At 36.7% G+C, this 21,257-nt stretch overlaps 1 protein-coding gene across 2 annotated transcripts in view; it reads right to left on the bottom strand.

Annotated features, from left to right (window-relative positions):
- crim1 (cysteine rich transmembrane BMP regulator 1 (chordin-like)) overlaps nt 1-20,341 on the bottom strand; it is a 125,387-nt gene extending 105,046 nt beyond the window's left edge. For both annotated transcript variants that reach the window (XM_052580124.1, XM_052580125.1), the window contains exons 1-2: nt 19,443-20,341; nt 7,326-7,499 (exon numbers count right to left, since the gene is read on the bottom strand). In XM_052580124.1, the coding sequence (XP_052436084.1) occupies nt 7,326-7,499; nt 19,443-19,755 (487 nt within the window). In that variant the 5' untranslated portion in view covers nt 19,756-20,341. The remainder of the gene's footprint in view (nt 1-7,325; nt 7,500-19,442) is intronic.
- Between the last annotated feature and the right edge of the window lie 916 nt (nt 20,342-21,257).

Below are 21,257 nucleotides of genomic sequence, written 5' to 3'. Positions count from 1 at the left end.
TCTTGAGTTGTTAATTTATAAAATATCATTTAAATAGGTTTAGTTTTTAATTATTATTATAATTATAAGTGTTATTACTATTATTACTGATTTAAATTAAGGTCAATTATTTATATTTTTCTTTTACAAACAGCATTAGGTGCATCACTTCGCTAATATTATTCAATATCTTTTACTTTTTAATTATATTTACTTATTTATTTTCAAATATCATGGGATATAAATAAATGAATATCATTTATAAAAATGTTTTATCCTATATGATGTTTTTTATTTACTTATTTAAATATATATATAAATTCTGCAGAGTCACACCACATTTTACAGCCTGTCAGTGTCAATAAATCATCAATAAGCTAAATATTAATACATCAATATTGTCAATATTTGAAGACTTGACTTACATTGACTTACCTTGTGAAAAATAATTATAAGCAGGAATATTTAAGCAAAAAGAGCTTTTTACCTTTCTAGTGCATCAGCAGTCAGTAAATGGTGAACCTGATGCAAATACTTTGTAATCAATTAGTTAATTGTAAGTAGAGGTCTAAGTCCTACAAAGCTCCTTATACTGCGCCTGGAGGATAAGATATCACTGTCACCAGTGAGGCCACGGCAGCTCACACACCACTAAACTCTCAAACAAGATTTATTTACAAGGTAAATGAAAAAGGTTTGATTTTAAAGGCGATAAGCTCTTAAAGAAGTTCTACTGACAGGTCTCTGGCAGAAAACTGCACATGGCAAAGGTGAAGGAATCAATGGTATTAACAGCACTAATTTTCCGCCTCAGGAGAAAGAAGGGAAACTACTCATGTTGTGCAGTAGAGCTGACCCTGCAGATGTGACAGGGCCGCATCCTATTAACACCTGTTTGCGATGTGGCGGCAATCTGGTTCTCACACAGTCTAGCATGTCCAGACGCCGGGGCAGATTGATGTGAGCCAGTTTCGAAAGCTGCATCGCCTCTAAATCTTAGCTCCTGTGAAGAGGAAGAACACATTCGTGCTGAACAGACAGTTGTCCTCAAACATTTACGACTGCCAAAGTCAGGGAGGATAAAATAACATGCAGCAAGAATGCTGTGGATATTTTTACAGACCTTTGAAAAACCACAGAGATTAATTACACTCTGCCACCACAAATAATTAATAAATGCATACAGCACTAGAAAATTAGAAATATATTTATTTATTAGTTTATCTATCTATCTATCTATCTATCTATCTATCTATCTATCTATATATATATATATATATATTTATTTATTTTTTATTTTTATTTTTTTTGGCAATTTTAGCAGCCCTGAATTAATTAGCATGCAGACAGCTTGCAGTGCTTTTAGACAGCTGGCATGAGAAAAACACTCTAAAAAAGTTTATTTCAATTAAAAATTTAATTCAGCCACTTTAAAAGCACCACAGACACATTCAGAGATCTGTGTTTCGCAGATGCGTCAATGTTCTTGCCTTTTTTTTTACGTAACCACAAGCTGAACTTTAAGATGTCATGCCAAGTTAAAAACAGTGTTTTTCAGTCTAAAAATATGTCTTGAGAAACCCATGCTTTCGGTTTCACTCCGCTGTTCTCCGTCCAGCCGCTATTGAAGATGCTGTCTGATGTAAAACATCTCATTGTTGTGAACCTGAAACCAGTCTAAATATGCAGGGCTTCTTTAAAACTGATTATTATGTATCGATTATTAGATTTGTTAAAGTTTAGAAATCGTAGTTTTGCACATTTAATTTTAATCCACTTTTTATTTCGCCATTGAATGTAGCAGTATAAGACAAATACAAATTAACATCTCTTTATTGGTTCGTTAGACCTCAATTTAGTCTTTGCATGGCATTGTTATAATTACTTTAAAAATAGAATAAGTTGGAATTGCTGTTTTGATGCACGTTTATATTCGTGCATAGAAATGAAAATTATTTTCATAGAAATTAATGATTATTTTTTAACTTTACTGAAACTGGAACTCTAGCATTTACTTGTCAGCAATGACCTTCCTCTGAGCCATTTCAGAGTGAATAAATCAATATTGTATACATGTATTATGTCTATTGAATATGGTTCAAAGGGAGAAAAACATTTTAATATTACCGAGTCCTAGTCATATTTAGAACCGAATACAATTTTGAAACTAGTAACAGTGTGTTCATGGTGCACACTCCCTCACACATGGAGCTCTGCCCATGTTCCACATCAAACGGCTGAATGCCTTTGCGTTCGCCTCTACGGGACAACAGGGAGAGTCAAAGTACAGTACTTTCAGGCATTCCGTTCTTGGGTTTGGCCGACCCCCCACACTCTCTTTGAAAACAGGGCATTGTTAAAACAGAAACATGTTGCTTTTGGCGTGAGAGGCTGTTCTTTCCCTGCATACAACAGGGCCTGCAATTAGCATGGCCCACTCCCCAGAACAAATATTCTCCACTGTGATCCTGCCAAGGCAGCAGAGAGACAGCTCTACTGCAAGAATGCTTGGCATTTCCTTTAATGTGCTTTGGCCGAGCTGGGTCAGAGAAAACCAACTGTAACAGCAGAGCAGAGTCCCACACAACAAAACTTCCTGTTCACGCTCACTTTCTCTCTCGAACATGCACAATTATCCTATAGAAAGAAAAACATATTTCCATCCCATCATTCTTTGTACTTGCTACTGTTCTCTAATGGTTTTATATATACTTATTTATATCACACATGTGGCTTATATACATGTATATGCTAAATAAGCTTTCCATTCATTCAAATTCTTTCAAGCGACAGTTTCTAAAAGTAGTGCATTCATCCACTTACCAAATTACTGCAACCTCTAGGTCAGGGGTCTAAACTGGATCAGTGGAAGACTACCATTCACCTCCATGTTAATTTCAAACACAGGCTCTCTCTAAAAGAGGTCCAGTACATTCCCTTACCGCCGTTTAGCCCAGTCATTTCTCACTGACAGTAAAATTGCCTCGAATAACCTGGACCCATTTCTTCAGAAGTCTCAGTTGATCCAAAGAAGCCAGTAAGTTTGATGATCAAAAGCACTCCACCATTAAAACAAGTGCTTGACACCCTGAAACAAGCACTTAGCCCCTCTTCCATCTGTATTTTTTAAAGATTTTGAAAGAATTTAAGAAATTTCTCTCTGTGCAAATACATGTGAATGACATACAGACTGAACACACGGAAGTTAGTTCAAAGTAATTTGAGTCGGCGGCCATCTTTGCGACGTGCGAACAAGTTGTTGTCTACTTGAATGGGGGAAATCTATTTGTCAGTGACCTTTTAAATTAGCAAACAAATTTGACAACAACAGTATCAAACATTTTCAAAGCCATTTTTGAAGCCATTCAAGAGTATATAAAATCTGAAAATGCCTCTATCCACTGTCTCAGACTCATTTTAACACGTTACCATATTTAATTCCATTTCCTATTGTATAACACATATTTTCTTTCTCAGTATGTGTGAAAATATACCAAGGGGAACAGATTCTGTTTGGGGCTAACCTTGGTTGGGCCAAAAATGTAATTCCTCAATGTGTCATAGTTTAAGTATTAACTTCTCAAGCAAATGGACGTGACTAATTAATTTTGAGAACCTTGAACAGTGTCTCAGTACCTTAAAGATCAATCTTTTTACCATCCTTCTAGTCTCACTTAGACCAATTATTCTTTATAAGAAGCGTTCACTTAGTGACTGACTTGCAAAGCAACTGTCCACCATTTAAAACAAAAAAAAAAAAAAAAAAAAAAAAAAAATATATATATATATATATATATATATATATATATATATATATATATATATATATATATATATATATATACACGTGCCATTGGATTTATTTAAAACAGATGCTACAACAAATATTTACTGCTCTGGAATATTTTTTTTACCCTGCGGGAAAATCTACTTAGACACCAAAGGTCAACATATTATTACGCTTTTATTGGGTATTGATTTCCTGTAGTACCAATGGTAGCAGAGAATATGGATGTTATCAGAGAAACCTTGAAGAGGGCACTGGGAAGGCATTATCAATCTTTACCGTCCTTTCAAAAGACCCCACTCCTCACAGTACTGGCTGAAGAAATCCAAGAGGTCACAGCACTGTTCAGAATAGAGCCTGTTCCGATGCACTACTGATAAAATCAATAGCACTTATCTATTCAGCATTAGCCCTTGTGTCTGCCAGCTTCCCATAAACACACAACATTCCCTTGTGAGGAAGGACGTAATTCCATTGGGCTGAATAGGATGAATGACCTCGAAGAACGAGCCCATATTTCAGGTGATTCTGATTTGGTTGCACGTGCAGTTACTTAAATACACTTATTCCTCTTCCCTTCACCAGCGGTGCAAAGGGAACATCGAAACTGAAGTACGAGGTAGAATTTAATCATATTACAGTGACGGCCCCACTTCTGTGCGACAGAAGCAATTGTTTAATGTAAAATCAATAAAATCTCACAATGTCTGCTGACTCTAGACACAAAGATAGCCAGGTTAATGAATCACGACAGTAATGTTTTTCTTATGCAAATGATAACTGCTGAGCACATACCGTTACAACACTGCAAAACATCTGCTTTGGCCAACACTCCTCACGGCACTGAACGCAAACAGATGTACGAGGAGATTGGAGGAAAAACAACTTACGCAACAGCCAGAAAATGCATCACGTTCTCAAGCAACAAAAAGTGTACTATGTACGCCAGCTAGGTGAGTAGTGTCTCTATATGCTCTGTTAAAAGCTTTTATTATATAACTTGCTAGGGCTGTATGATTAATCAAAATTAAATAGCAAAGGCAATGAGGCAGCAGCTGCGATTGTCATCCATATCTTTCAGTGAAGCATGGTTCTGTGATCAGCATTAAATCTCCAAAGACCAGAGGGCTGAAACTCATGTTGAAACTCCAAATACGCCAAGTAGAAGAAATCCAGGAAATCCCCATAGTCGTTGCTAAATAAACAGAAGATTTAATTACTTTCATTGATTCAGCGTGACTAATCAGCAGACTGCCGTAGTTCACCGACAAGTTACGCAAACAGCTTTCATAATTGCAGAACGATTTCTTGGATTTTATAATCGTGCGATTAAATCATCTATGATTATGTATGCGATTTCGCATAGCTTATCAATGTACAGCTCTGTGTAGTAAATGCTGCTCCATCTGAAAGCACATGATGGAGATTTACTACTGATCACAGAACTGGCTTTACTGACAAGATGCGCATGACAATTGCATTTGATTAATTAATCGTGCAGCCCAAGAACTTGCTTTGGACTAGCATAAGCAAAACAATTATTCAGATATGAAGAACTAAAAACACTTAAACAAATATAATAACTATAAAATGAGTCATTTTTTATTATGTGATAAATTGTGAGGGTGTTTGTCTGTGCAAATTAAGCAGTTGCTAAGGTGTTTCAAGTAGTTTTTTCTTTTATTTTGTCATTTCTGCAACAAAGGCTCTTTGGAAAAAGCATGTCTCTATTTACTATTTAGCAAAAACATACCTATAGGGCTTTATAAAATTTGATAAAGTTTCTAGCTACAATGAACATTAGTTGCAGTAAAATATTTTCAAAAATAACTTTTATTCCTTTTCAAATATGACTATGATGGTCATTTTTTTTTTGCATGGCTCCTTCAATAATACTATGTTATGATCTAAAACACTTACTATAGTGCATGATTTGTAAACTAATACATTTTGATGCTTGCATCACATAACCAGCTTCATATGTATATCTTTTCAAGCATAGTAAACTTGCTTGGTAGCGTACTACACAAGAACACAAGACACAATAATAGAGCTCAAAGACTTTTAGAAGCAAGCTAAATGGCAAGCTTATTTAAAAAAAAACAAATTATTTTTATTTTATGTTTACCTCATCAGTTAGGCTTAGGGTAGGGTTAAATGAAGGTGGTAGGCTGTTTTTGCCACTCACCAGACATTTTATTACAAAATTGCCGAAATAGTCTTCATACAACAACCAACGCAATAAAATGTTGCCACATTCTCTTTCAGGAAAAACTCAACAAATTTTTATTGCCCATGTATTTATTATGCATGCCCATAATAAAACGAATAACTATTTATAACTAATAAAATGCTGTAAAGGGACAAAGACATCAAAATGATAGACAGCAACAACAAGCTATTCATCATGAGAATTAAGGAACTATTAGACAAAACATTTCTAGTAAATTAGCAACTCTACAAACAGACAAGCAAAACAACATCCCAGACTAGACACAACAACACAATAAACAAGTGACAACTGCAACAACTCTGAAGCACTAGTCAAAACAACATGACAAGCACCTATTAGTAAAACAAAACAGGGGGTAAACCTTCAAAAATAGCCTCCGCCTGCTTCAGGGATGACGGAAAGCACACCTGCTGCAATAAAACAACAAGCCCTGCACCCATTGCCAGGACCGTTGTGATAACAAGCATGTATTTTTGTGTTTAATTACCAGTGTGCCACCAGCTCACACTCAACACACAGGCACGCTCAGAGAATGCAAGCAAGTATCCATCAGGGACTGCATTTTTCAACGCAACATTTGCATTTTGATAGCGATAAAAGGAGCCTTATCAGCCTCTAGTAAATCAGCTTGTTTGTTTGTTTAATCACAGGCTTCTAAAAAAAACTGTCATATAAGCAAGATGCCTCTTTTTCTACCCCACCCTTTAGAAAAGAATAGGAATTAGAACAAACAACCATGTAAATAAAACACGGCTCTAGGGATTTCGGACACGTTGGTTATGCAGCTGCTTATGCTTAGGAAAGGCAAACCTTTTTGCGAAACAAGTATTTGTTTGGGGTTTTTATGTAGGGGAAATCTGACACAAGCTTGGGAAATTATCTTCTGCACATTTGCACAAAAAATGTTGCTGACATTCCCAGTTTTATTAATATGCATTCATTTAAATTAGTTCACAGGTTAAATTATCCCTTCGCCAAATATTAACACAGATTATTTTTGGATTCTCTCAAAAATAATAAGGAATCTTATTTTAATTAGCAAAGAATTAATGGCAGAAGAACATCAAATTCTTGATATTTGAATTAACATGCAAGGTTTTACCTTGCAGCAATTGTACAGGGACACATTATAGAGTCTGTTGAGTATGCTAACAAAATAAAGCAATCAAGAGTTCAAACACATATTTTAAAGATGAAACACATCAAGGCATTAAACAGCATGATGACATTATGACTACTGCAGAAAGATATGAGCATGCAGGTACAAGTTTTACACTAGAAGTAGGCAGAGAGAAAAGATAATGATAATGGAGAAATATGAGGTACCTTCAATCTTCTGCAGGGCTGTCTGACAGGCTTCCTGGCTAGTGAACTCAAATGGGTTGTTGCATGTTCTTACACTGTCACATTCACACTTCCCATCAATGATGTTACAGCCCGTAACCAGGTTCTCATTGCATGGCTCAAAGCCCAAGAGCTGGTCGTCATCCCAGTTTTCATCTGAGTGAAAATGAAAGAGACACATATCAGTGAGGACCCCACAGAAACAGAAATTCGTAGTAATAAATTACCAGATCAAACAGAGCAACCAGATTTTAAAATTCAGAATCATCCCGATGTATTTTTACAGTATCATTAAAACTGTGAGTTTCCCAAAGCCAATATGTCTAGTGATGCTGAAGTAATGAGGCTACTGAATGCTAGAGAGAAGCACATGGCCAATTACATGTGCATTTGAGGTCCAAGGGGTATCGTAGAACTTGGAAATAAGAGAGCAACGTAGACTAGTTATAAAGTATTATGCAGTTCGTACATTCCTAGCCTCTGTTGACTTAACACGATAGATAAATGGTGGCAGAGAGCAGCAAATTCTCAAAATAAGAATGACCCCGACCCTGAAGATGCTTCTATCTCCCAGCAACATTATAAAGTCTTATTTGCAGTGCAAACACACATTGCTGATACAAGCTCAGGTATTTTAGCCCACTGCATGTTCACCTTATCTGTACACATGCATATGTGCTTAGGATGGATGAATACACTCAGGATGGGGGTTAGCGGCTATATTCAATATTTATATATAAAAAAGACATTCAATAAACACTATATATGTTATGTATATCAAAAGTTTGGGATCAGTAAGACTTTTAATGTTTTAAGTCTGTTATGCTCATCAAGGCTGCATTTATCTGCAAAAATGCAGGGGGAAAAAAACAACTACTATTTCAATTTTTGGCAACACTTTAGTATAGGAACCAATTCTCACTATTAACTAGTTACTGATTTGAATGCCTATTATTAACACATTGGCTGTTTATTAATACTTATGAAGCACATATTCTGCATAACCATGTTCTACATTCCTAAACTTAACAACTAGCTTTCTTACTATTAATAAACAGCAAATTGTGCTGCTTAATTTTTTTCATTTTAGAAACCTGTGATATTTTCGTTGATAAATAAAAAGTCAAAAAGAACAGCAGTTGAAGTAATATTTTAATTATTATTTATATAAAAAACATTTACAAATAATTAAATATTTATAAATAATATTAAATTAATATTTATACATTCAAAAAATAAATAAACACTGTGATATTTATTTTATTACATTTCTTAAGGCCGTTCATTTTCTATGCAAGACCTCAGTAACATAAAAGACAACGGTGTCAAGTTTCAGTAAATCAGTCCAAAACACAGATTTACATGCATATACATCAACCGGCCCTAGTGCATACTAAGTACCAGCGCATGCATGCAGACGCATCTGCATGCATGTAATTTGTGTCTGTTGGTCTCTGAGGAATGCAGCCCGCTTGCCAATAAATAACGGGCCTTGCGCATCTATAAGCAATTCAGCTGTTGAGTGAGAACCATTTCTGTAGAAACCTGTCTCATACTGCAGAGCAACCTACAATTTGATTTAGCAAAAATGAAACCACTTGAACTACAAAATGACTTTGTTTTGGATCCATAACTTCTCAACCCCTGGGTGGGTCACTTTAAATACTCAAAGGATAAACAAGTCATGGAAAAACACTCCTCTCACTCGCCCTATTTCTGTTTGTTGTAGGGTCAGTCATCTGTTCAGCTCCCGGTGCACAGATGCACACTTGTGGCCCACTCTTTCGTCATCTGGATATGATGGGTGTGATTACAGCTGTACGGCACAACACCCATACCGTGGGCTGAATGAACACAGGCCTATCACTATCCCTGTCTATAGGGGACTGTGAGTATGTGTGAGCTTGTGAACTCCTAACAATCATGGACTGGACTGGAAGCTGATGTTCCAAAGCCCCTGCGCTTGTTGTTTTCACCAAAGCCACAGGGGTGAAGTCCCCAAATAGCCGCTGTCAACAGCTGATTCTTTCAGTAACTAAGCATGGCTCTCCAGACCAGCTCCGGGTCATTTAGCTGGGCGTGGAGGGTTGAGTCTTCTGCCAAACAAGGGTTGTCTGTAGCATGGCAAAGGGTTCACATTTTAAACACGTTGTGGTGGTCTGAACCACACACTGGGATTCGGCCTGGCGTGTTCACAGACCGTATTGCCTTGAAGACCTCCTGGGAAGTTCCTACTTACGAGGACAGAAATCATAATTACGACGTGATGTGCATTCAAGCGATTTCAGTCTGAGAAAAACTGCCACACTGTCATATTTCTTTCTCTCTTTCACAGAGTTTTTTTTTTGTGCTAATGCAAGTAAATGAAGTGCAAATATGCATAATGTATGTAACTGATGTGTTAACTATGTATTTTGTCACTCTTGTGGTGCCATGCACAATGAATGATAAGAAATGCCAAGCCAAGTCAGCCCATAAACCAGCTACATGTGCAGTATTTACTTGAATTATTCAGTACACAAATGCAAACTAGAGATGTTGATCAATTGAAACATTAATCAAATGAATTACATGATATTCTCCTTAATCAAATTGAATCACAATATTTGTTAAGCCCACAAATGAAGATAATTCAAAGATACTATTTGATGAGTAAATAATTAAATAAACATTACTAAGTCATTAAATAGACATTACAACAATGTTGTTTGTTGTATTTCCATGTGAAATGTAAGCCTATCACTGGTATTTTCAGTTAAAAGCAGGCTGAGCTTTTTAAAAAACGCCATTTGACTAAAGATGGGGTCTAAGTTTTTCCATATTCAGTGATTTTCGGTATAATTAATCACAGTCAATTATTATGCTAAGTTGATAACCTTAATACAATGTAATTGTAGAGCAACTTAAATAGTTACTTACAACTTCAGTCATAAATAATTTGCGCCCATCATGAATCTATAATTGACATGCCCCCAGAACCCAACAATGAAAATGTGAGCACAATAAAATATAATGTTCCACTGAAAATTACTAAATTGTCGAGGCTTCAATGTATGTTCTGAAGATACAATCAATCAGGCACAACTTTACAGCAGAATTACTGAATCATAGTCCCAAAACGGTAAGAACCAACTTAGACACTTTACATACACTTAAAACAGACCAAAAGTGGTGTTTTGTGAAGTAATGAAAATAGCAACAGAATGTTATTTAAATTATTTTTTTTGGGTAAAAATTAATTCTTAAAGATCACTTCTCACTATATTAACTAGCTGCTTATTAGCATGCATATTACTAGCATATTGGCTGATTATTAGTAATTATTAGGTACATATTAATACCCTGCCTGACCATATTCAATATCCCTTAAAGGCAGGGTAGGTAAAAAAATTATAAACAACTTTCTTCCAAATTCGTTTAAACTTTCTATATATATCAATGCATAATTAAAATGTAAGTACTCTGATAAAAAGAGTATAAAAATCGAGTGACTCTAGACCATTTAATCTGTATTAAACACAGCTCATTATTTCCATTCGGGACGAAACATAGGATTGGCTTAGGCGACTGTCACTCTCTCGCAACCATGGCAACCACACTTTTGCCACACATGACCTGCCTACTTGTGCGGGTACGTTTGATTTGAGGAATTCAAGAGGCACAGATCCTAGGATACCAAAACAATTGTAGAGAAACAACAAGCAAAATTCACAGTACCGGCAGTTAGTGAAGGCAAACCAGGCAAAAAAAGGAAGACAGTAACAGTACAAGAAAAGGCAATGAACAAAAAGTCTTTGGATAAACAAAGAAATAAAACGTGAGTTAATATCGGCGTGGCTTTCCAGCGATGCGAGAACTGAGGGAACTCAAGGGGCTGAAAAGTGACTCCTTGATGGCTTTATTTCTGCTGGACAGGTAAATCTTTATTTTTGTATTTTGATCATACATATTTTTTTGTTTATTTTTTCATGAAGCATGTGTCATTAGCACACGTAGCTGCATAATATAGCTAACATAACATTACTTAGCGAGCCGTAGTAGAGACGATAAATAATCTATAGGCCTAGCTCAAGATGATAGCTATAGCGTGGCTTTGGAAGGAGCCCAGAAGGGAGGGGGTGGAGTGAATGGAAATAATGAGCTGTCTTTAAAACAGTCGTGAGAGGTCTATAGACACTCGATTTTTATACTTTCTTTTTCAGAGTACTTACATTTTAATTATGTATTGATATATAAATAAAGTTTAAACAAATTTGGAAAAAAAGTTTTTTATATATATATTTTTTTTAAACAATTCCTAATTACTAGCCTTACTAACTAAGCAGCAAATTAGGAGTTTATTGATGTAAAATTCTTAGTTTATAGCGAATATGTGTTCCTTATCTAAAGTGTTACCATTTTTCTATTTCTATATTGTGACGTATATCTGAAATAGGTTATCAAAAAAAAAATAATAATAATAATAATAATAATGTAATGCAGGAGCTTGGTTTCATTTATCTAATTATTCATTAGATGAAGGCTGATCTGAATTACAAGCTTGTAAAATAGGATTTAAGCAGACTAAAATGATTGGAGAAGACAGACGTAAACAGTACCTCACAAGAGAAAAAGTCTGTTGTTTCACTGGAAGGATGAGTAGTGATATTTTGATTAAATTATGAGCTCAAAAATTAAACAATAAGAAAATAGACAGGGTGAATTTCCATTCCATGCCAACTTTAACAGATTATCACACTCTCTGTTTGAAGCGTGCCACAGATTAATATGGTCAGAGATGCGAGTTATAACAATAACGGTTTAAGAAAGTGTGACTGCTCTTATTACATTCTCTTAGGGAAATCCTTTCAACACATTACCAAATATAGATTGTCTGGTAGATGAGGACACCTCTAAAATTAACAATCTCACCAAAAAGCTTGTGAAATCACAAAAACCGGAGGAATAAAATGAGGCCACATTCAACACAGCATCTCTTTATAAACAAAGACAGTGAAAAGTGTTGTTTTGCCGATACCAAGGCATGATATCAAATCTGCTAGCTGAAACATGGCCTTCCTGCTGTACTTTGCAGTGGCACCTGGTTGTTATCAAGGTAGGAGTCCTTCCTGAAGCAAGAGATGCTTGCTAATTTGCAACCAAACATGTTAATTACTCTGTCAGAAAAAGACACCCTAGTGGTTAAATGCAACGCTGCTACTAATACACGAAACCAAAGACAGAAAGACAAATATTCTCATAATAAATCAGAAAAGCTATTAATGCTCCAAATCTGAAAATTAAGTCAACATAACATCAGAGTTAAGCTTTTATTTAATGCATATTCCTGGTGATATTATGGACAACTCATTAGCACACTTAAATTAAATACTGCTGAAAGATATTAGAAGACATTTAAGTAATTGTGTATTATTTTATAATTGACAATAAATATATAACTAATAAAAAATAAATAAAAAAATATCTAGTGGATAATGCTAATCAAGAAGTAAAAACAGCCAACAAACTTTCATGGCAGTTTGCAATTGTTGCATTCTGATTAGAGTTATACTGTATTTAGGATTGGGATCATGGGATTAATTTGTACCAATTGTACAAATTCATGAAACCTTGTAAACAAGCTATGTTCTCTCATGAGGTTGGGTTGAAATAGTTATTTAGGTTTCAGAGCTGACTCTGTTCAGGAATGTTCACAATCCAACCAATTCCTGCTTCTTTTATCTCATTGAATATCCCAATTCACTAATAAATATGTTACATTACCACAGCAAATGGGCTGCAAAGCCAATTCAGAGTTGACTTCAGCAATAGAGGACTTTTATTGCAAAAGTGACTACAGTCCGTGTCCTCTGTTCATTGTTCAAACACGGACCCCCTTGCGACACCACCTCTCCCGTCTCTGAATTATAACCCGAAAAGTCCCGCCGGCCCCTACGCAGCACCCTCTGAGAACACTTAGTACTCGGAGGAGCAGAAGAGAGACTTCAGGGAAGTGCGTGACAGGGAGGCTGCCGAAAGGGGGTACACATTTCCGCTTGTCTTCACTGACAACACAAGACAACCGGAATTCTCTCAACAAATTTCAGCCTGCCCGCGCTGTCCCTTTTTGTGAAAAAGAAGAAAAACATAGGCAAAGACATGCACTTTGGCTGGCAGCAATGGTCTGCTTTGAATAAATACTTCACCCCAAGATTCTGTCGCCATGTACTCATCCTCACATTACTCTACATGTATTTCTGTTCTGTTACATTTACATTTTTCATTTATCCATAGCAGCTTACAAATGAGCAACACAACATGTGATTCATCATAAAGAGGCCAATAAAACATGAAATGTGTTTCACACATCATTTAGAATATTACAAGCTACAACATGGAGGGCATTAAGGAAAAGTGAAAGCGTAAAGCGAATAGGGACTTGAAAATAGCCACCTGCTCTAAATCCTGAGTAGTTCACCAGAAAATTCTGTCACAATTTACTCATCCTCACCATGTTACTCCAAACCTGTATTCTTGTTCTTACCTTTTATTCCATATACAGTAATTACAAAGAATGGGGACTAAAGCTTCAAAATGGTCACCTGATCGAGATCTTGAGTTAGTTCAAATTACGGACTCAACGGTCCCTGGTCAGTGGAGGGGAAGAATATCAATAAATAACCCCCTTAATTTCAGTCTGTTTTTCAGAAGACTTGGAATACAATACACATTTCATGTTTATCATTAGTAGGACATTACAGTGTTTTTTCATACTTGCTTGGAAGTTCCAATAATTGCAAATATGCAGTTTATATTTATTTATTTATAATGCATTTTATATGCATTTTAAGTAACTTATTGCATTACTTAGCTACTTTTTATTGAAGGTAATTCATTGCTACTTTTGCGTTACTTTTTGTCTCCTGGGGTAGACTTACTAATTTATTTTATTTATTTATTTTAACTAAAACAGGAGAGGAGAAGTGTGAGTGAATAGATAGGAAAACAAATTAACTTGCATTTCAAGAAGTAACTATACAAGATATATTACAAGATATTTTCGTGTTAATTTGTAACTTTACTAGTTACATGAAAAAAAGTAATCTGATTATATAACTCACATTACTTTTAATGCATTACTCCCAGCACTGCTTGCTAGTTTGGAAAAATGAAACTACATATATTAAAATAAGTGGGACTGCTCATATCTGAATTACTTTCTTAGCCTATTTGTTTCATGAATTGCATTACATTTCCCAGTCATTGCATAACCTTTATTTAGATGGGTCATTTAGCGTTTTTTGGCAAAGGAATGCCTTAGACAAAAAGCATGCAGTCTAACAGTGATTACGGCCAATGTGGAGCTGCTTTGTTAGTAGACAAAGTCCAGGGTTTGTATAGATGACATTAATAAGGGCAGGCACGCTTTTCTCTGTAAACAGATTGTGTATAATCAAGTTCCATTCTTCCCAGTCTGAAGCCATTTAAATGATAAAGACCACTGTTTTTCTCCTAGTCAGGAAGATTATGATTTGAGCCCAATGCTGTATTAACAGTAATGTGGTGCAGTCAGTTGGGGATACGAACTGTCAAGCTCAGGGCTCCGGTTCCAGATGGTTGGACAAGGTGAAGCTTCAGTAAATATACTGGCGCAGAAATGGTCAGTTTGAGTGTCAAAAATTTAAATGTTGTCATAGAAAAGGATGTCAGCAGCACAAATTAATAAATTATTTTCTTACAGCGCAACAGAACAAGAGCAAGGTAAATTTAATTTCAGATTAAAAAATAAATAAATAAAAAACTAATATGTTAATATGTGTTGTTTTCTAAGGCACATTTATTACACACATTTTAAATATATTATAGGCTACAATATGAAAGATGGATAAATATTTATATTCAAAACTGCTACAGAACCAAATAACTAAGAAAAAATTTTTCATGTTTTTTGTTTTCAAGAAATCAACTATAAATGGATAGTTCACCCAATAATGAATATTATGTCAACATTAACTTGTTCCAAATTATGTATGGCTTTCTTCTTTACGTATTCGTTGAACATGAAAGGTGAAACAATTGGAACAACCATGGACAAAAAAGGTTGTTTTGCAGTAGAAAGAAGGACATACAGGTTACATACAGTCCATTAAAGGATTCATTACATCTCCAATATCAGCGGTCACCAATGATTAAAAAAATTTATTAATAAAAAATATAAAAAAGTTCCCTAAAAAGCAGCATGCAAAGTCTTTACATTTCCAGATGCCTCAAGTTCAACTTAGATGTTAATTTCTGGCTCCATATTAGGTCTTCCACTGACTGGCTTCATAAAAATAGAGCAATCGGTGCTTTACAAGGCACATTTTTTCCCCGACACTAGTAAAAGCGGTTATAATAATCAGAAAACGTATGAACGTCAACAAAACCTATAAAGCAGTTCTACAAGAAAACCACAATAAAGCAAAAATAGCAAAACAAAAATAATGGATGGATTAACAATCATGGATTTCAAACATCTGTGATTTGGAATGCCTCTTGAGAAATAAGAAGTGGATTTAAAACACTAGGACTGCACCTGAACTAATGAAATTGACACAGTTTGAGCAAAGGTTGTATAAAGGTCTTTTCTTGTTAAGATAAGGCCTAAAGTAACTCCCAAGTACAGCCGGCTTCACACAGGGACCCCTGACTGCTTTCTCTGAATAGAGATGAGAGACATCATACATCACTTCCCAGGGAAAGCTCACCTGGAGGGTCCTGACACTAAACCCCCCAGGTGTCCCATGTGACGTGCTTGGTAAGCCCATCTCCAGAGAAGCCCGCGGGGCATTTCAAGACCATCATCTCAAATGTATGTGTTCACTGTAAACAGCCTGTCCAAAGTAATCTCATGCCTTGGAATGCACAGGAATTTATGGACTTGGAAGTGAAGCGTAGGGTCCGTTCAAACAGTGAATGCTTTTGTTGTTTTCTCCTCCACCCCTGTGGATTGTGGTGCTCGATTTAAAGCAACAGTTCACCTAAAAATTATTATTTTTTATTTTATTATTTACTCACCATTTGTGTCGCACCAAACCTCAATGTATTTGTTTCTTCTGTGAAACATAAGTTTTTCGCCACTTTACTGCTTTCTAAAGCCTAACAGTCCCAGCTGTCAATCACCTTCATTTAACTAAAAACATAGCCAGGATATTTTCCAGAAATTCACCTTTTGTGTTATACAGCAGAAAGCAAGCAAACCATACAGATTTGGAACGACTTGAGGGTGAATATACAAATCTTTGATGTTGCATAACCCAGAGAATTTAGATATATTTGTAATTCATGGTGGCTCACGGCAAGCTTGGTCTACAGCACATGTACTTTAGAGACTAATTCACTGTTAAGACCCTCTGAGGCCTTAGTTTGTTAAGAGGTGAGGGTGGAGGTTAGCAGGACATGGCCTATACTGGCATTCGCTGCGCTCTCTCATCTGACTCATTTATCTGACAGCCGTAGCCGTGGAACTCAATGCCGCAGTGTTTTCTTGGCTGAATTACAGCAGATGTCACCCAGGCAGTTAGATGTCAAACAGTCAAGACGTCTTCAATTCTCCTAGCCAGCCATGCTGAAACCTGACCCGTGACATTGCAATGTGTGTCACCTGACGAAGCCTGCGTTCAAACTTGGACTGGGCCTAACAAGCGATGGGACTCTTCATAGAAAAAGTAGACTGATACATCGTTCAAGCATGCAGAAGATGTTACAGTCTGTTCAAAATCTGTTTAAATAGCTAATATGACAGTTGTGAACATCGCTGTGCCAGTTTTTGATCTCTAGGGTTATTTTCTTGAGATGACAACACGTTCTGGTATAGTTGCTTCATTAGTTTAAAAGGCCTGCAAAGTTTCAGTATATATTTATGTTTTGATTCTTTCCTTAGCAGCAGAAAAACAACTTTAAAAATGATGACAGGCCGATAAATGGGCTGATGCTTGACACTGACAGCGCTGTGATTAGATAAACATTTTCATTGCATTCTTACTGCGTAGAATACCTGATTTTACATTTGTAAACTGTGGGTTTACATTCTTGTTTGTTTATTTATGAGGTCAATAACATTGACTGGACAAATGCAGATTTAAACAGCATTTTCCATCTGTGAAATGTCACGTAAATCGGCTCTGGCTGTTCAAAGTCCCCAAAGACTATTAGCCTACTTAATATCTTTTCGCCGCTGTGTAGTTAACGCGTTTTCCAATTCCTTTATCTCAGACGCAGAAACTAAACAGTGAGGGAAAGTTTATTTAACAGCTACAGAGCTCATGAATAGGCTATTGAATCAGGTAGCTAGGCAATGATGCTAAACAACGTGCTTCTTTCACCGTATGGTTCAACATCGTAAACAGGCACTTAAGTAGGGCTTCAGAACCCAGGATTTTAAAACACGCTTTCAAACTGAAACGTACTAAGCCAGGATTAAAAAGAATGTTAAGTACAGACAGAATAACCCTACAGAAGCTGAGCTAAGAAAAACACTTGACAGTACAATTAAGTGAATCAAGGTGAGGTGAGTAAAAAGCATCCTGAGAAGCAAAGCCTCATGACTGAGGGTATTAGGAACGCACGTCACTCGACGGTCCGATGTCAAATATAGGCTACTGGCTGAGGCGCAAGTGAAGTTGCATAGCAGACATTCCAATGAAAAACCAACAAGCCTCGGCGGAAAGAGCGAGGCTGGCACCACGTCCAAAAACAGCACGGAATCCGTTAGCCATACCCCAAAGACACGGGAAAACCGACATGCTGCAAACACATTAACCAGCTTGCCTCACTTTCACTCTACTCCAAGCGACCGTCATGAATGCAGGCAGGGGAAATGTGTCATAGTCAGGACCAACGCTGACATTCAGTCTCATGCGGACAATATCCTGTCTATAATGGCTTTACAAACACATTACGATATCTAATGACAGCAGATAATGGTTCATTTCACTCAAATTGGCTAATCATGACACATCATTTTCAGGAGTTTTTCATTTCTAGAAAGCTGAGCTACCGTACGGTACTGTTAACCAGGTTAACATCATAATGAACAACTCATCTTATCACAGATTTAACATACTTTAGACTTTAGTTTTCCTTTCTTTATGGACAGATACTGTGGCAAGCCTCTTAAACATTTATCACTTTTTCAAGCCAAGAAAGTATTCGTTTTTTGTAACAAGTAGACCTACATATTATTAAATACTCTGCTAGTGGCAAATATGCTACACTTTTCTTTCAGGTTCACTATGAACGATCCACACAATACAATACAAATAGAAGCAAGTAACAATTTCATTGATATTGGTCATTTTTGTCTGTTTGGATTATGGATTATGAACCATATCTGGTTCAGATATGGATTATTCATATCCAACTAGTATGTAGGCTATTCCACTGTCACTGATTATCAATTTTATTAATATGCATTATTAGTAATTATCTATTACCTGATATAATGTTCACTGTAACTAGTCACAATTGGAATACACCATTGGAATTACATTGTAATCTGAATAGTAAGAAATGTAACTACTGGGATGAATGTTAATAAACTGGGATATATTCTGGTGTCACACAAATACTAGTATCCGATAAATAAGGTGTAGTAAAGAATGAATGTATACTAGTATCTATAATAGATTATTCTACTACCACCAATGTAAATATTAGTGAATAATTCATATCTGAACCACAGATTTCCAAAATTCAGAGAAATATCTGCAATGTGTTCAAGTAAAAAGTCGCAGTAAAAATAGAATACTTAGGCCAACTTGTCACTATTGGGTTGTGATTAGCACTAATGTGAAATAAGTAGCCTGCTAGGTCCTGAATTAGAGATACTATTTGAATACATATTATGACATTTACTCAAAAATCAGTAAAGAGAGAAAAATGATTAGTCAGCTATATGAAATAAAGTGTTCAAATGGCTTGCCAGAACACATCCGCTTTGGTTTAGTTTCCATAATAAATACAGACGGTGGCAGAATTGATGTAATTTATTTAATTCCTTTCTCCATCATTAGGCGCGATTGAAGCAATGAACACGGATGGCAACTTTTCAAACAATAAAAATGAAATGTGTATACAGACCTTCACAAACTCCAACCTCGTACTGCGTGATGGAGCCGCCGTTTAACGGGGGTCTGATCACGCACCGGAGTCCGCGGTCGCAGGTCCCGTACAGACCGTAAACACCGCCGCAGCTCTCGTTCTTCTGCTTGGCGCAAACCGAGCAGCAGCCGCAGATCCCCAACACCACGGATCCCGTGCAGTGCTTGGGCTCCTCGCATTTGGACTTATCACAGGGCAAACAAATGAGCGCCCGACTGTTCTTCGCGATCAGCACCACAAGTTGGGAAATCAGCATGCATTTCATAAGAAGATACATCCTGGACGAGGGCATGAAGGAAAAGTGAAAAATATAGATATCCAACCCACCCCTGTCCCCCAAAAACTACACGACGAGGAACGGCTCCTCCAGCCAAACCAACAAATAACAGAAGAAAACAGCGACTCTGGACGAGCGCGAGAAACGTTCCGTTCAGAAAGACGCGTTTACTCTTCGGACAGAATAATACGGCGTTCCTGGCGTCAAACTTTTGTTGAAGAAAGCCACCAAAAAGGCATCCCCTTCGAACGAACGGCACCTGAAGAACTATCCCACGCTGTACAACCTGTGCATGGCTTATGCGTCACGAATTCTGCACTGTTCCGTCCAGTTTGTTTTCGCGTAGGAAAACTTTCCTCACGCGCCTCTTCCTTGGAGTATTTCGTATGCAAGCCTTTCCTGCGCCTATAAAGCCAACGCGCGATGTTTTTCAGTAGTTCCCTGTCGAAGGAAACGCGGTCCTGTTATTTTATTGCTGCCAGCAGAGATTGATTCAGCTGTGTGAATAAATGTTTCCAGCTATCGCGTCCGTCTCATGTCTACCGCTTGCGCTCGCTGCTGAGCGTTCAGTCCCTCACCGTGACCTCATAACGGAACCACTCCCATCTCGCATTACTTTGCTCCTTTGGAGAATTCGCTCGTTCCAGATATGAGACACAGGAAATGCTGGTAACACGACACGCTCAAACGCAGTCTGTGATATAGTTCCCGCTGGTGAAAGGTGCACGTGCGGAATGTGGGGCCCGCATAACTTTGAAAGAATCGCGAGTTTGTGTGGCCGCGCACCTTACGATACGGTGGAAAGGATTGTTATGTCTTGCTTTGCCCATGCATTGTTTCACATCCAAACAATGTTTAATTTATACAGTAGGAGTGTTTACACACGATATCAGTGAGACAGCAATGTTAAAACAAACCTTCTCGTACTAGTCATCCAAATTGTACAATTCTTATGTATAGCTAACAGAAACATAAACAAGTTTTGTCATAAAGTATTATCAGAGATCATAATCTGTGGTAATGTTCTTATATTGTGAGTCTTCGACAAATCAATTGCTACAGTTTCTCTCTCAGAAAACAAAAGTGCAAAAATACTTTCTAAGGATGCAACAGCTTGTCAGTGGGGCAGTACCCTCAAAGTACATTCTTTACTCCTTAGGAGACCAAAAGAGTATATATTACTACCTTAAACTTTAATACTGTAAAGTCCTAAGACACCCTTTTGGGTAAAGAAATGTCCCTTTGAGGGTACTGAGGGTATAAGGCTACCTGTAATGGTACAATTTTTGCACATTAATTATTTTATTTTTTTCTGACAGTGTACATGTGTTCAAATTAGTGGCCAGTGAACTCAATTATATTTTTTTATTTACTTATTGAACATAGATCAACTGAATGTACTGTAAGTCTCCAAAAACTAGCACATTTATACCAGAATCATGCATTAGTAATATTATGTATGTTATTTTTGGTTAAGTGAAAAATTATAGCATTATGTACTTTAATTAATACTACAT

Source organism: Carassius gibelio, chromosome B17 (assembly GCF_023724105.1).
Source record: "Carassius gibelio isolate Cgi1373 ecotype wild population from Czech Republic chromosome B17, carGib1.2-hapl.c, whole genome shotgun sequence".
Lineage (NCBI taxonomy): Eukaryota > Metazoa > Chordata > Actinopteri > Cypriniformes > Cyprinidae > Carassius > Carassius gibelio.
This window is presented reverse-complemented; position numbering and strand designations above follow the sequence as displayed.